At 34.3% G+C, this 16,433-nt stretch overlaps 1 protein-coding gene across 3 annotated transcripts; it reads left to right on the top strand.

The window, feature by feature from the left end:
- Positions 1-1,755: 1,755 nt before the first annotated feature.
- LOC141677370 (MAP3K epsilon protein kinase 1-like) lies at positions 1,756-12,425 on the top strand. Of its 3 annotated transcripts, none has more exons than XM_074483266.1 (16): positions 1,756-1,791; positions 2,191-2,325; positions 2,810-2,830; positions 3,382-3,455; positions 3,598-3,688; positions 3,757-3,840; positions 5,183-5,278; positions 7,099-7,230; positions 8,462-8,565; positions 8,925-9,030; positions 9,463-9,750; positions 10,655-10,828; positions 10,921-11,004; positions 11,327-11,434; positions 11,521-11,604; positions 12,156-12,425. In XM_074483266.1, exons 1-14 carry the CDS (start codon positions 1,771-1,773, stop codon positions 11,372-11,374), a joined length of 1,458 nt encoding a protein of 485 aa, XP_074339367.1. In that variant the 5' UTR covers positions 1,756-1,770; the 3' UTR covers positions 11,375-11,434; positions 11,521-11,604; positions 12,156-12,425. The 3 variants fall into 3 exon arrangements, with proteins under 3 accessions (XP_074339367.1, XP_074339368.1, XP_074339369.1); XM_074483267.1 differs by lacking the exon at positions 1,756-1,791 and adding an exon at positions 1,939-1,968; XM_074483268.1 differs by lacking the exon at positions 1,756-1,791 and adding an exon at positions 2,031-2,106.
- The last annotated feature ends 4,008 nt before the right edge of the window (positions 12,426-16,433 follow it).

Below are 16,433 nucleotides of genomic sequence, written 5' to 3'. Positions count from 1 at the left end.
GAGAGTGTTGAATTTCCATTGGGACCAAATAGCTTTCCACAAAGTCGATGTCTTGCCTTTTGAGTTCCATCAAGCAGTTGCATCATATGATAGTAATCCCAACATTTTGCTTTGGAAAATACTGTACAAGTTGAAGCTGTTGTCGGAACTGAAGTTGCACCTATCTGGTCAGTCATTTGGTGACTTGAAGAGGCCATAACAGAGAACAAATGAAGAACAAACAACAAATTATAAGTAATTATAAGTAAATTAAACAAGCAGCAGGCAGGTTGTTTGCAAATTGTAATTATAAGTAACTAGTTGTATGTAAATTTATAACCCATGTTAAAAGTAAGCAACAGCTATAAACGAATCAAACAACTATAAACAAATCAAACGGTTATATCTAACAAAGCAACGACAAACAACTGACAGAAAAATGACAAAACAACGACTATAACCAACAGATGAGAAAAGAGAATTAATAAAAATTAGGGATTAGGGATCTATACCTTGGCAGTTGGTACCTAAATTAGGGGCAGGTAGTCATGTCGTGGATAGAAAATTGGGGATTGTGTTTTTGGGGGAATACATAAGGGGATATTTTTTGTGTATTAAAAATAAAGCAAGCAACCCTGTATTCTTGACTTACGCAGATCGGGCTATCAAATAGATTTAGTCCGGGCCCAAATCGGGTTTTAACCGATTTTCTAATTTATCCAGGCTTTTATCCGGCCCAATGAGGGCTTTATCCGGATTTTTAATTATCCGTACTTTTGAAAAATCGGATTTTTATCCGTGCTTTTCGGACTGGGCCAGATTTTAGTAAGAAAAAGAGGCTTGTTTATGGCCCGCGGGCCAGGTCAGGCTTTTTCTTGGGCCGGGCCGGCCGGCCTTTTCGGATTTTTTTCCGAATCTGATCGGATTTCCGGATTCAGATTTTTTGAACATCTCTACTTAGAATAAGTGAATAACCATACTATTATTTTTTCGTATATTTAGTGAAAGATAGTAAATAAATTATTAGAAAACCAACTTGGCCCTACACAAACAACGTATACCAACCTAATATTATGCTAATGCGAATACAAGACCACGCAAATTAATTATGCGTATACTCTGCAACTCAAATTTCTAAACTATATTTATTTAAATATTAATCAAAGATTGGGTAGGCTATACACATTAAACAAATGTGTATACATTCAATAAATGAATAATCATATTAAATGCATATTTTTTTCATTAAATACATATTTTTTCCGGGCCCCAATACATTTTTTCCATCAAATTTGATAAATAAATAATCTCGTTAAATGAATAAAATCTTCTATCCCAAACATATATATTTATCGAGATTTATACCAACCTTATCACTCTATCTTCTTTAAAAACAATAGCAAAGAAAATCAAAAAAGAATACAAATATACTAAAAAAGGCACCCACGACAAGAATCAAGCTGGCACCAAAAAAGTACAAAGGCGTTACATTAAATCAAACAGTCCACGTTTGTCAATATCTAGTCCTTCATGTCCTCTTTTTCATTCGACCCCACTAATTACACTCATTACACTCGTGCTCCTTCTTTTCTATAACTCAACGGAGTTTCAAACTTTCCGATCACCGGCGACAATTTATTTACGATTTCAGGGAAGATGCCTCGTTAGCGTCTCAGAAACCAAAGACTATTATCGATAACAGATATGTAAGAATTTTGCATTTCTTTTGGCTTCTTTTTTGTTTTTGTTAACATGATTTTTGAATTTATTGTTATGTAGTAGCAAGTTTTAATGTATTTGTGTTCATTTCATGTAAGGTTTTTCTTTGTGCTTCATTTTCGTATCTTCCTCTCTCGCACACACACTGTTGAGTACTTGTTCATTTTTATGCTTGATTTTGAATTTTGTGAACATGATATTTTGAATTGTACTATGTCTTAATTGTATGTAATGTTTTTCGTGCTTTAATTGTATATGTTTTGGTTTCATGTAACTCTCTCTCTTTCTCTCTCCCTCCCTCCCCCTCTCTCCCCCCCTCTCTCCCCCCTCTCTCTACCTCTCTCCCTCCCTCCCTCCCTCCTCTCTCCCCCTCCCCCTCCCCGAGTTCTCTATTAATAAAAAACAGAGGTCTAGCTTTAATTGTATACGAATTATGTTAATTAAATCTCATTGAATTCAGTTCTGATCATTAAATGTGCATTTCTATTTTAGATGCTTGGTGATGAGATTGGAAGAGGAGCTCATGGTATAGTTTACAAAGGTTTGAATTTGGAGAATGGAGAATTTGTTGCAATCAAGCAAGTTTCTTTGGAGAATATCAAGGATGAAGATCTTAAAAATATAATGGTACGATTTTTCTTCTACATCTATAAATTTACTTTCCCCCTTACCTACCTTTACATATTGTATGTTGCAATCAATATTAACTTTGAGTATTGGTGTTCCTTGTGTTTTACATAATTTTCCGGCTTTATACTTAACTGTGCAACAAATGACTGAAAATTCTATTGCAATTGGGTCAGTCTTAGGCAGTATATGAGAAATTATGTCTCTAATAGCTTCTACATCATCATTTTTAAGCTTTATTATGCTATATACCTTTTGTGGTTCAGCTTCAGAATTATTAATTTTAATGTTTTATTAACTGATGTAGTTTATCTTGAACTTTTAAGAAAATGGTTCATGTAAGTGCAATGTTATTGATTTTTTGTGCTCCTTATTTGTTGTTTCAACACACTTCTATAGTTTTATATTCTTCCCATAAAGTTAAGCTGACTTTATGTATCTTTATGGGTTATTATGCCACTGGTTGAATACGTGAATGCTACAGCAAGAAATTGATTTGCTCAAGGTAATTTTATTCCCTTCTAATATATCCACTCGTATAATTATGATTTACACTTGCAAATACTTATTTTATATACATATTGGAATCTGGCTAGTTCTCATGTTCCATCTATCGACCAGAGCTTCTGCCTATACATTTCTGATGAATCATATCACTTTAAGATTATTCATTTTTGAAGTACCTGTTTGATTGGCTTAGGCAAACTCCTTTCCACTCACATTAGTTCTAAAAATTGAAAATTTTGATCAAGAGATCCAAGCTCGGACTACACAATTGGCGCTGGTCTATAGTACTCCCATCCTCCCTCCTCCCACCCCAAAGGAAAAAGTTTCAAAATTCTCACTTTTTTTTTGTCAAGTAAATTCTCACAATTTATTCTGAACACAAATGCAAATTATTGCCCAAACGATGGGTACTCGTGATTCACTCTTCCTCTAACACCTTAAGGTCTTAGACCGACTGGTTAATTAATTGTTTTATATTCGAGGTTTGAATTATTACCTATCATTTATATGTGCACTGATCTTTCTCCTTTTCTTTTTCATTTTTTACAGAACCTTAATCACAAAAATATCGTGAAATATCTTGGATCTTCCAAGACAACGAGTCATCTCCACATATTTCTCGAGTAAGGATGCTAAAACGATCTATTTATTGAATCTTTGTAATGGTTTAGTACTTTAAACTCGACAACTAGGAATTCTAACACATTGTTTCGTTTTAAAGTGCACTTCTTCCTTGACTTTATCAATATCTATGGTTTTGCAAAGGTACGTGGAAAATGGTTCTTTGGCAAACATCATTAAGCCGGCGAATTTTGGCCCATTTCCAGAATCTCTTGTTGCCGTGTACATTACTCAGGTTTGTCATGCCTCTTCGTCCCCATTTTCATTCCAAGTCTTGTTTTGACATCCGGCGGTTGTGACCAGGTTTTGGAGGGTCTAGTTTACCTGCATGAACAAGGCGTGATTCATCGGGATATTAAGGGTGCAAATATATTGACAACCAAAGAGGTAATTGTATTTTAGTTTTGAAAAATTAGCTGTCATTTTAAACTTCTACATTTCAGTGCAAGTGTTCCTTCTAATATGATTGGCTCTTGTGCAAGCGAGTCCTTTGATTCTTCGTCTCATTTGTTCTATGTTATCTGCTTTCTAAGTACTCTTACAAATGTATATGCTTTTTTGTTCACGTTTCTTGTTTGTTGTTCTGCACTACCATCAAATAGTGTAATTTTCCAATTTTTCTTAATAGGCGAAAACTCTCGTTATTATGTTTTGGCCTTTGTTGATAAGTTCGTATGTTTGTATAGAAGGGAAAAAATATATTACATTATACATTTTCCCGAGGTAAAGAGAACTAGTGTATAAATTATTGGCCAATTAATATTTCATATACGCTCTTCCCTAGAAGGCTAGATTTTTTGTTCATTTTCCTTTTCCTTTTCTAGACAATAAGTTATAATGATATTAATGACATCTAAACAAATTTAACACCTCACTCTTCTTTAGTAAATTCTATGCAATGTTCTTCCACACTATCACATCCGTACTCCTACTCTCGGGGGGATAATTTAAGGAGTAATTTTTATCATAAAATCTATCACTCAAGCGCATGCTCATCTCCTAGCCAACTCAAATAAAACCCTCATACTCATACATCAAAATCACAGCCCCCCAAACATATCCTTTACATGTTTTCAGATTATTATTTCTCTAAACTACTTTTCATGCCTCAAATATTTTTTTATTGGTAAGAGTTTTATATCTCCCATCTATAGTTTCCTAATATATCTTTAGCTTCTTGTCAGTTGGATTTAAAACAGATGGTGATATCTTGTATAAGATGCATAGAGTTGTTTAATTATATTTTCCGTTTGAGACATATTCAGACATTTCCTTCTCAATATATGTTAGTAAGCAATATTTCATCCAATCCATTGCCATTTGATTGCACAATGAACTCTTTACAATCTTTGACCAAAAAGTTTCTTTGAGAGATTCGGTGTGAGATAAAATAAGTATAGTTAGGTAGATATTTAAACTACTATACTATCATATACATGTAATTATGTAAATGATCTATACTTGCTAAATTAGTTTTGTTTTTATTTGGGGGTACATTCCCTCGGAGGCCATACTGTATCCTTACTCAGTGATAACTGTTATACACACCTATGAGTACATGCCATACATAATCTCTTTAACTCTCCTTTTGATATCATATCTATATGCTAGCTTCTTTATTGTTTCGCTAAGTCCCGTAGCAGGTTTCACATAATGTTTCATTTTGTAACGCAAGTACCTCTCTTTTGATCCTTGTTTTTGGGTTACTTACAATATATATGCTTTTCAGGGCCTTGTGAAACTTGCAGATTTTGGTGTTGCTACAAAGTTAACTGATACAAATAGTAACGAATCTGCCGGGACAGCATATTTGATGGTCCCTGAGGTACTTTTCTTATGATAGGGATGAAGGTGCCAGAGTTGGTAGTTTCATCACTAGTCATTACTATAAACAATAGTAGAATCTTTGACATTGTAATTTTTTTATTGCTCTGCATTTTTTTTATCACAAACACGTGTTCAATAGATTTGGAATAATACCTCTAATTTATTTAATAGATGATACAATTATTGTGCTTCCACAAATTGATGTCAATGTCTTTTAATAGATGTATCATAATGGATCGTGTATTTCACAAACAGCTGATTATTCATCAATATATGAGTAATTTAGTGGTGTTTACTGTTTACATTTTAGTAATGCATTTTGATCTATTTTTAAATCAAAGGTTTAGAATGCAAATGTCACATGTCAGTGTATATTTATTTGTAAAAATATATGAAGGTGTTTAGTCAAGAAGGAAATAATTCTGAACGACTTACAATAATATATTGCATTATAAATTCATAAGTACTAAAAGTCATGAGCATGGTTATCACGAAGACGACTACTCTGAAGGGACTTCAGCATTCAGGACTTTTAAGCTCGACGTAGTGCTGTGATAACCGCGATTATGGTGAAACATCGTCCACTCAAACCAATGATAATAAACAAGAAGCAGATGGAAATGAACATGATATTGAGATTAATTACTTTGCTTGATTTTCATCATCACTTATTTTTTTTAATTTTCTGGGATGTGTTTGATATTGCTAAATTTGATATTTGGATGTTATTATGTAATAGTCGTGCTTTATTTGACCTTACTATTCTTTTACTTCTGATTAAAAATATGAAATTGATGTGTTTTGTTAAGTTACCTATATAACTATTTAATATATGTGTAAAGAATGACTTGTCGACTTTTTACTACTAGTCGGTTAAGCATCCCTGGCTCAAAAGACGGCTGATACAATTATACGAATGCATATGATTTGACAGCAATCAATACTATTGTATGGAATAGAAGTAAGATGGTTTGCTTGACAAAGTGGCGGGGAGATATTGGATTATGGGACAAAAATTCTTGTTGGCGAAATTGTTATTGACATATGTCAAGTGACGATTTCGGTATAATATTTGGAGAAAAAATCAACTTATTACTTAAATTCATCTTATTGTATATGGATTGAAATAATGTTGTTCTAGCAAGTTACAGCTTCGTATGTGTTTGGTTTGTTGTTTTTCTTATTTACCTACTTACATATATATGATTTATTAAAACAACATATAATCTGTTTTGCGGATATCTTATACTTGACAGCAGATCAGTAATTATGACTCAATATTTCTTCCGATTACGTGATTTGAACCTGGGTGCCAGCCTTGCCATAATTGTGTTTGTTTCTCAGACTTGACCAAGAGACCAGGCATGCATAATGAGGCAAACCTGTCCAAGGGCTTGCTATTTGCCGATGTATAGTTTTTAATAAAAACAAAAAATTGGCATTCCTGCTCTTGAAATGAACCATACATCATACTCATATGTGTCAACACAAATTCTCTTGGTTGCTTGTTATGATTGTTCAACCCGAATTTTCTGAAATGCTGCTTAGAAGTATTGCCGAATCCTGAATTTCTTGAGTTACCTAGTTTGTCTATTAGAGCAATATTCCCTGCTTCACAGATTAATACATCAAGTGGGTATAGTATCCTTGACAGCATGTCTTGTGATCAATCAAGGCCATATCCCTGCATTCCATATTTGCATACTTTTAATGCGGAAGTGTTCAATATATTTATATGAATTACAGCATTGAATGTGCATTTAAGTCCTTTTTGTGGTAAGTGTATTGCAGTCCTTTTATTTAGTTATGCTTGTGTAGGTGATCAACATGTCTGGAGTTTGTGCGGCATCTGATATATGGAGTGTTGGATGCACTGTGATTGAGCTGCCCACAGGTTTACCTCCATATTATGATCTCGGGCCCTGGACAGCTCTTTGGCAGATTGTGCAGGTTATTTTTAAAAATTGTCATGGTGTTTTCTTGTAATGAGCTACCGTGAATTTAGTTTTTGCTAAGAGTTTGGGGTGTTAACAAAAAGCATAAAATCATATTATTCTCCAAGTGGCAGTATAAGTTGGCCTTTATAGCACATGAGGGAACATCATAGATATGCACTTCGATTTGTATTTTTGCATTAATTTTTTGACGTGTGAAGCATACATAATATGTGCAACATGAAGTATCGGTGTATTATTTACCTTTTTCTTTTATTTGAACATCATAGATTTATGCTTCGATTTTTATTTTTAAATTTTTTGACATGTGACGCATACCTAATCTGCGCAACATGATGTAGCAGTGTGTATTATTTTTCTTTCTCTTTTTTTTGAAAGAAAAAACTGTAACGCATTCCAGTAGAGCGTTACAACAGGAATGACTATTTTAAGTAGTGATCTTGCCTATCATGCAGGTTTCACATTTGCATCATGATTGTTTTGTTTGGCTATTACCTGTCACGCACATCTCTGTGTAAACATATTTACATTCTTGAATTATCTGCTGCTGTGATGAGCCATATCTAAATTTTTTATTCTAAAACAATACTTTTTGGCTGTTCTAAAACAATACCAGTTTGCATTTAACACTTAGTCGCCGTGGCTTAGATTGAATTTTCAATTCAAGCCTTTCTGTTAGCCCCATATTCAATATTGATGTTGATTAAGTTGAGTGCGAAACTCAGGAATTTGGGGATATAATTACTTTTAGAGGTAAGAGAGACCAGTCAGAAAAAATATTTGGATTTGTAACGTAGATGAATAGATAGATTGTTTGAAATGGAGTTGGATGCATCCTCTTAAGAGGAGAGAACTGTGTTAAGTCATCGGGATGATGGTGGTTAAACCTATCAAGATTACAGAAAATTAAATATTTGTAGCTGATTTTTCGATTATTGATCATGTGATAGCTGATTTAGGATCTAAATTATCGCATTATTAGTCAAGATCTATTCATCTTGTTAGTTCAGAAATGGTTTCTGAATGTACAATTGAATCTGCATAATGTTGACTGTGCGAACTTAGGCTTGAATTATGTTCTGCCTAATATATTTTACTATTGCGAAACGAATACAGCTTAGTTAACCATGTTATCCTGTCTTAGATCCAGTTGTGAATATAATGTAACCCATCTAATATCTACAAATCCTTAATTACTTGTATTCACTTCAGTACTTACTTTTCAGGATTACAGGCAGAGGCTGGATGCCAAGACTCTGCTTTCCCACCCTTGGATTCAAAGATCCAGGCGTATTGTACACTCTCCCCTTCGTGACAGTGAAACATCAAGGTAGGCAACTTGATTTCCACTTTTCCGCTTCATCCATTTTCCCCATAAAAGCTACAAACACTCTGGAGGCTTACATTTTGCATTTTCACTTCTGTTGCACTTTCTATTCATATTTTAGGAGTTAGCTTGTAATTATTGAACAATTTTTGTGTTTTTCCTGTTTTTTTTTATTTAAGGATTTGGTTTGATTATCTAAAGGTTACACTGTACACTTTCTTGCTTATATATATAATCATTATGACGGCATATGTGAAACTGATGAATACACTGTCGGAGACTGAACTTCTATAAAGCTTTGCAGATTGTAGCTAGTTTGCATTATTATAATTGAGTTAATGTCTGATTACTTATTATTTTAGTGAGCAAGCTTTACTTTCTAAAAGAAGCTTATGTTCTGAGGATGCTGAGACATCGAGTGGAGACAATCAGAACTCTGTTGACAATCTCCATGCCAAGAAAGCCGAGGTGAGTGCTAGTGTTTTTTCCAGTATTATCATACATGTCATTAGTTTTGCCAGTTTACACAGTTAAGATTCTGAATTTTCATTAAGAATCCCATGACCTCACCCAAAATATCGATATCATGTATGAAATTGTAATGACAAGCTGAGGATATGCATGCTATGCAACTTAATAACCCCTTGCCAACAAGATTCTTAAACTAGATACACGAAACCTTTGCTGCCTGTTGTGTTCGGAACATCTAGAAAGTGAGTGTATTTCAATTCTTTAATAACTTGATTCTTGCCGTAGCTTAACAATCACACACTCTCAGTTTGATGATAGAAGCATTATGATGAAGCAGCTGCGATGTGTGTTATATTTTTCAGAACTGTTTTGTGCCTTTTGTAGTAGATCTAATATATCTCTATTGATGTCTTTCATGTAAAATTCCAGGACTCTGAAACAGAATTTCTTAAAGTTGATACTGCTGATGCGGACAAGGATGCTGAACATAATCCTCTTAGGGGTATATTTGGTGATCCTGAGACATCATCAGAGCTTCACGAGGTCTCTCACTTGACCGACCAGGATAAAGTGTTGGTTAATGATGAAACTGGTTCTCCTACTTTTAGCAGCAAAAGCATCATTTCAAGAAAAGTTTGTGTAGAAGAAAGCTCTAATCATGCTGAAAACGGTTCATCTAGTGCGACATCGAAAAGCCAAGAGTATAGCCCTCCAAAGGTGAATTTATTTATTGTGTTATTTTCTTTTTAGAACATCTCTGAAGTCAACAAGCATATCACAGAAACACGAACTACATACATAGTGTAAGCCTTCTAATATGGAAGAGTTTGGTTTACCAGATCATCTATTCATGTTTTGTCAACATCTGATGTTGGTACAATTCAACTGTGTAAAGATAGAAAATATACTAATCATAAAGAAGAGTCATGTCAAAACTTCTTTAATTACAGTGATTCGTAGGATTTCAGAAATTGATTTATATATCGAAGATTCATTTATGTTCTGGTTATCCAGATTCCAGGGTAATTAATATAAATTGCCTCATCTATAGGTAGTCTTCATTTTCTGCATAACCCTATGTCTATTTCATAAAAATGTCATTTGAGCTTGGTGGACTTGATAATTGAGCAGAAATCAAGCACGCCAAAAGCTCAGCATAATTTGGAATTTACTCTAGTTTAGGCGGATCTGCACATAATCAGATTCTCCTCATAAAAAAGCAATGAACTCTACATTAGTGATGAAATTGATCATATGCCTATAGAGGAATATGCATTTGTATTATAACAACACATGTTTTTTATATGGGCCTACATGCACCTTTTCTGCAACATTCTTTATGTAAGACTGCACTGTATCATAAAAATAATTCGTCTGTTGAATGTATACAAGATTAAATGCTATAAGTTTTCTGCTAAAGCAAAGAACTGGTACACATTCACTAATAATAATACCCAACCTTTGGAATTGATTTCTTATATTGACAACTTGGATGGCCTATCAAAATTTGAAAAAAGCTTTATCCGGACAATATTAGCTTAAGCATTTGACAACTACTACCAATAGAAAGAGAAAAAAAATTATTTTTTTGAGCTAAATTGTAATTTCTCTGTATATCTAGGGGGTTGAATATAGCAGATTAATTTCGTCTCTGAGGCCAGATGAACCAGTGCTTGTTTCTGCTTGCCAAAAATTAACAGCTTTCTTTCACCAAAGTCCTGAGCAAAGGCTTGGTTTCCTTACCCAGCATGGTTTTGTTCCTCTAGTGGAGCTACTGGAGGTTCCAAACATTCGTGTATGTCATTCTATAAGGCTTTGCAACTATAATTTTTGAACCTTGCTATCCTCGTACATTGGCAGCTATCATAATAATCTTTTTTCTAACAGGTCATATGCTCGGTGCTTCAAGTTTTAAATGAGATTACCAGGGATAGCACTGAAATTCAGGAAAGCGCTTGTCTAGCAGGCCTGGTAAGTCGTGTGCAATATTTCTGCTCTCAGGCTCAACATTCTGAAAAGTGACATGAGATTCAGTGTTCTGAGTTGGGTTCTTCTGTACGTGGTTCATGATGAGTTAACAGTCTGGAATTGCACCATGTAGTTAACTCTACAAAATTGGTGCACACACACAAGAATCTGTAGTCCACCAGTGTGACACCTTTTCTGGAATACAAAAATTTGAACATGAATGAGTAGCGAAAGTCTGTCTCATTAGTTTATAGCTCTTTATTTTGACACTCCTTATAGTTTGTATAATTGTTTATCGGATAACAGTATTACTATTTCATTGCAGATTCCAACAGTCATGGGCTTTGCTGTACCTGGGCTTTGCTGTACCTGACCGCCCTCATGAAATTCGTATGGAAGCAGCAAAATTCCTGCATCAGTTTTGTCACTCAAGGTATATGGTTTTTTGCTCTTAATCCCTGTGGCATAATTATATTTATCTGAGTAATAAGAATAAGAATTGACTCCTGCTTTATACAGCCGCATGACTTTGCATATGTTTATTGCTTGCCGTGGTATTACCATTCTTGTGAGCTTTCTTGAGGCTGACTATAAAAACCACAGGTTCGTGCTTGATGTGAATCATTTACACTCTGATATGCCATATGTTTCTTTCGATTCATTGTTTTATTTTGTTCTAGAAATTACAGAGGATGTAAACATTGTTACTTTCTTTCATTGTTTTTATTCTTGAAACTTGAATATATAGATATAAACTATTAATGACATTGTAGATTCTCCTGAATTAAACGTGGAGCACTCTCCGCACACAAAAATATTGAAGAATCCAAAGAAAGTAACAAGAATGTTACTTCTAATCAGTGGCAAAGGACCCAGTAACTCAGCATAAGCAAATTGTGATAGTTGAATAAATTTAGTGTCAGCTGTTTCTGAAAAGTCTGAGATTACAAGAGTTAATTAAACTTGCAATTTCATATGAGAAAGGGAAATATTCAAGTCGAATACAGTTATATAATCTTTCATAACTCATGTGGCTTGATTAGCAAAAGTTTTTGTCAGATGCATCTTGAAAGTTCTTTAGCAGATCAAACTCCTCGTACATGCTTTTACCTGTAATTGTTTGTGTTTATAATTCAAGAATTAATGACATGCAGGGAAATGGTTCATCTTGCAATTGACGGATTGTGGCAAATATTTAAGCTTCAGTGGTCGAGCTCTAGGAATAATCTTTTCCGTATAGCTGCAAAAACTGGAATATTACTTAGGCTTATCAGCACTCTGTATAGTTTGAATGAGACAACTCAACTAGCTGCCATTTCTACTGGAGGTGGGTTACTCTATGATGTTGTAGTTTTCCAACAAATGTCTAGTGATCCTGAAATTTTTTGGTCCGAGTCAATGGTTTCTAGACTAAATTCTCTTAATTATCGCAATGTGACCAAAAATATATTGCTCTCTGTGACTCCCTTTTTCAATTATATTATGTGCAGACAATTTCGAGAACACTTTTTTATAATAAAAAGAAAAAGAAAAAAGGACAATATTAGCACAATATCAGTCTCCTATTACCAAAATAACGCTTTTTTGTTTGTTTGGCCATTAATACCCGACCGATACCTCGTTTCAAAATGCGTATTAGGTATTTGAAAGAACCCCACAAAACCCTGGCCTTTTCAACAATACAAATCCAACAATACAAATCCGGGCCTTTTCAACGATGAAAAGATCGTGGCGGTGAATAAAATCGTATCTATATATGTATATGGGATCTGGTGTATATAACATAAAGAGCGAAACTGAGTAGGATCGGAGAAAAGGTAGGATTCGGGAGAGAAGAGAGTTGTGGTGATGGTGCAATGATTTACGCTTCCGGCTAACGATCTACGGAGGTGAGTTAATGTTGCGGCGTCGATGTATATATTATTTAATTATTTGTCTGTATAATACTCATATATGAAATGTGTAATCGCTATTATTCTAAGCAAGACTGCGTATTACTTTCCTATTAATATATTAAATGCATATCATGTTTTCTTCTACGAAATGCGTATATGTAATACTCCTCCCAATACGTAACAAACGGGTAAATATGGCATCCTTTCTGAAATAAGGTATTTTTGTCAGTTTGACGTGATAAATCGGTATTATTGGCCTTTTCCCAAAACATGACTTAATATAACTTCTCAATTTCCTAGACAATAGAAGAATGTCAAGTCTCCACAAATTATATTTACGTTCTTGATACCTCTCAAACATTTATCATTAAGCTTTGAGACCCATACGTCAAACCGAATATAGAAGAATGGACCTTTCAAGTAAGGAAAAAAAAGAGTCAGAACAGCCGCGTAAGCGATTTGTTTTATATATTATATTGTTCTCCTCTCCCAGGATTAAGCATTTGACAACTACTCCCAGTAGAAAGAGAAAAAAATATTTTTTTGAGCTAAATGGTAATTTCTCTGTATATCCAAGGGTTGAATATAACAGATTAATTTCGTCTCTGAGGCCAGATGAACGAGAAGACGTGTTTGTTTCTGCTTGACGAAAATTAACAGCTTTCTTTCACCAAAATCCTGAGCAAAGACTTGGTTTCCTTACCCAACATGGTTTTGTTCCTTTGGTGCTCACTCGAAGAAACTTGGATGACTCCTATATGAGAGTACTTGAAGAACGGGACATTTCCAAAGGATAAGATGGCAACCAGACGACTCCGATATTACGATGTGTGGAATATGAACCGAGTTATACAAAAACGTTTTATTCAACCTTTATTGAAGTGCATCGCAGGAGAAGGTTGTCGTAATATTCTGAAAAAAAGTACATGAAGGAATCTGCGACAATCATTCGGGCGGAGGATCACTTGCGGCAAAGGTAATACGCTAGGGTTACTTTTGACCAATTTTGCGGAAAGATTCATTTAAATTAGTTAAAGCATGTGATAAATGTCAAAGATTCGCAAACTTCTCCAACATAACGGCAACTAAACTAACCACTATGGCAAGCCCTTGGCCATTTACCATGTGGGGGATTGACTTGATCGGGAAGCTCTTCAAAGCTAAAAAGGGTGTCAAGTACGCGATTGTGGCTGTGGATTACTTTATCAAGTGAGAAGATACGATGCCCTTGACGACTATTACGACAAAGAAGATAATAGATTTCGTCTTCAATTTTATAATATGTCGATTTAGGATTCAATATAAGTAAGTCTCCGGCAATGCAAAGCAGTTCGACAACAAAGAATTGAAAATGATGTTTGAAAATTTGAAGATACAAAAAGATTTTGCCGCAATATATCATCCCCAAAGCAACGGACAGTCGGAAGCTATCAATAAAATCATCAAACACACACTGAAGCCTAAGTTAGAAGATTGTAAGGGAGATTGGTCAGATGAGCTTCCAAAGGTGTTGTGGTCATACAACACTACTCCTAGATCTACTACAGGAGAAACACCTTTCATGCTGACATATGGTTGTGAAGCCATGGTACCGGTAGAAGTTGAAGTTGGGTCTCTTCACATAAGCAAATTCCGCTATGAAGATAGTGAAGTTACGTAACAGATTCAATTAGACCTACTGGAAAAAGTCAGAATAGCTTCTCAAGTGAAATTGGCGGCATATCAGCAATGAGTGTCCAGGTTTTATAATCGAAAGGTCAAAGTACGTCCGTTGAAAATTGGCGACTTGATATTGAGAAGGGTCTTGCCTAACACGAAGATAACTAGCCATGGAGTCTTCAGAGCTAATTGGGAAAGACCTTATAAAGTCCGAGCAATACTTGAGGAAGGAACATATTATCTCGAGGACTTGAACGGGAAGCCTATTCCTCGAGTTTGGAATGCGGAACATCTGCGGAAATATTTCCAATAAGGCGCCGCCTCAGCCCCTTACTTATATGCACTATAGTCGATTCAAGTAGGGCTTATCCCGAATAGTAGATTAGCATCAATAAAAGCCCAGGGGGTAGTGCATGTATCATCTCACTCAGTGTTACTCGTAGGATATTTACTTTCGTTCCTTCTATTGACCAACAGACAATGGCGCCACTTGAGACTATTGTGAATTTTTACAACAGAGTGCATCAATTAATAAAATTTTGAATTTTTTTATTTCAAAGTTTCTATCTTGAAGATATGGAGAACAACTCTTATTATTACGATAAGTTTGAGTTATGTTAATCATCGAAGAAAATGATTGTTTTCAAGCTAGCTAGAAGACGGGAATTTTGGAGTTGCTCCACTTCAATTACTTATTCCTTGGTTTTTGTTTTTGCAAGATGAAAATATTTCAAGGCAGAAACAAAGAGATAACATGCAACAAGATACACATTATGAAGTCTAAATATGAAAATGCGATAAGTAAATAGGTTCGTACAAGCTGTAAGGATTTTACAGAGCCCCGCACCTCAAATAAAAGTCGTAGTATCATTGAAGTCACAAGGAAACACATATGAAAAGCGCAAGATTTAGAGAGTCTAAGCGCAAGATATGCATAACATCAGTTCGTGATACTCTTCTACATGACAGTACACAAGAACCTCTGAAATTTATAATTTTGAGAATTTGAAGCATGTTTGCTTTATAATGTTGTATGTTCGGGAGTTATGAATGTACCTATATCTATTTTTCTTCTAGGAAAATAAAATTTAAAATTTGTGCATTTGAAGAATGTATGCTTTATAGTTGAACCTTCACCTTTTTATGTTGTCAGTGTTGTAGATTATAGTATATTTCAGTTGTAGGAAATGGGTTTACTTTTTCATGTTGATTGTAGTTGTTTGAGAAAGTATTATGCTTGAGTTAGCATGAACATTTAATTAAAATCATTCTGCATTATATTAAACACTTGTTCACTACAACTAACATGAATCCTGTATATATATTCGCATTTATATACTAAATATTCATCGTAGATAGATTCCTGTCAACTAACATTAATTAACAAATATTAATAAACTTCAATAAAAAATCAAATTTATAATATCTAATGATCATGTATACACTTATACGGAAAATAAAATATATAATATGTATTTGTTCAATATTGATACGATTTTTTGTTAAGTACTTTTCGATTAAAATCACCAATACAAGACAACAAATATTGGTATGTAATTATTCAAATAAAAATATACTATATATTACCCACGCAACATCATATATTCTTACATATAGATCATGATGAAGGAGAGGTATATACTCTCTCAGTCTCTCTCAATTCTTTACATTTCGAAGAGAGTGTCCGACACGCATTTTAAGGTACTATAAAGTATATTTTCGTAATTTATTCTTATAATTTTCTTTTTCTAAATAAAAATTTAACCATTCAATTGTTATTTAGAAAAAAAAATTGTAAATATAAATTACGGAATAATACTTTGTATGCACCTTAAAATGCGTGTCGGGCACCCCTTTTCGAAATGTAAGGAAAGGGAG

The sequence above is a fragment of the Apium graveolens genome, chromosome 8 (assembly GCF_009905375.1).
Source record: "Apium graveolens cultivar Ventura chromosome 8, ASM990537v1, whole genome shotgun sequence".
In the NCBI taxonomy this organism is placed as follows: domain Eukaryota; kingdom Viridiplantae; phylum Streptophyta; class Magnoliopsida; order Apiales; family Apiaceae; genus Apium; species Apium graveolens.
This window is presented reverse-complemented; position numbering and strand designations above follow the sequence as displayed.

Excerpts from the sequence above, each read along its gene's own strand:
- LOC141677370 (XM_074483266.1), top strand. The coding sequence starts at position 1,771 with ATGTATTTGTGTTCATTTCAT. Across the intron at positions 2,326-2,809 it reads AAGATCTTAAAAATATAATG|CAAGAAATTGATTTGCTCAA; the intron begins GTACGATTTTTC and ends TGAATGCTACAG. Across the intron at positions 2,831-3,381 it reads AAGAAATTGATTTGCTCAAG|AACCTTAATCACAAAAATAT; the intron begins GTAATTTTATTC and ends CATTTTTTACAG.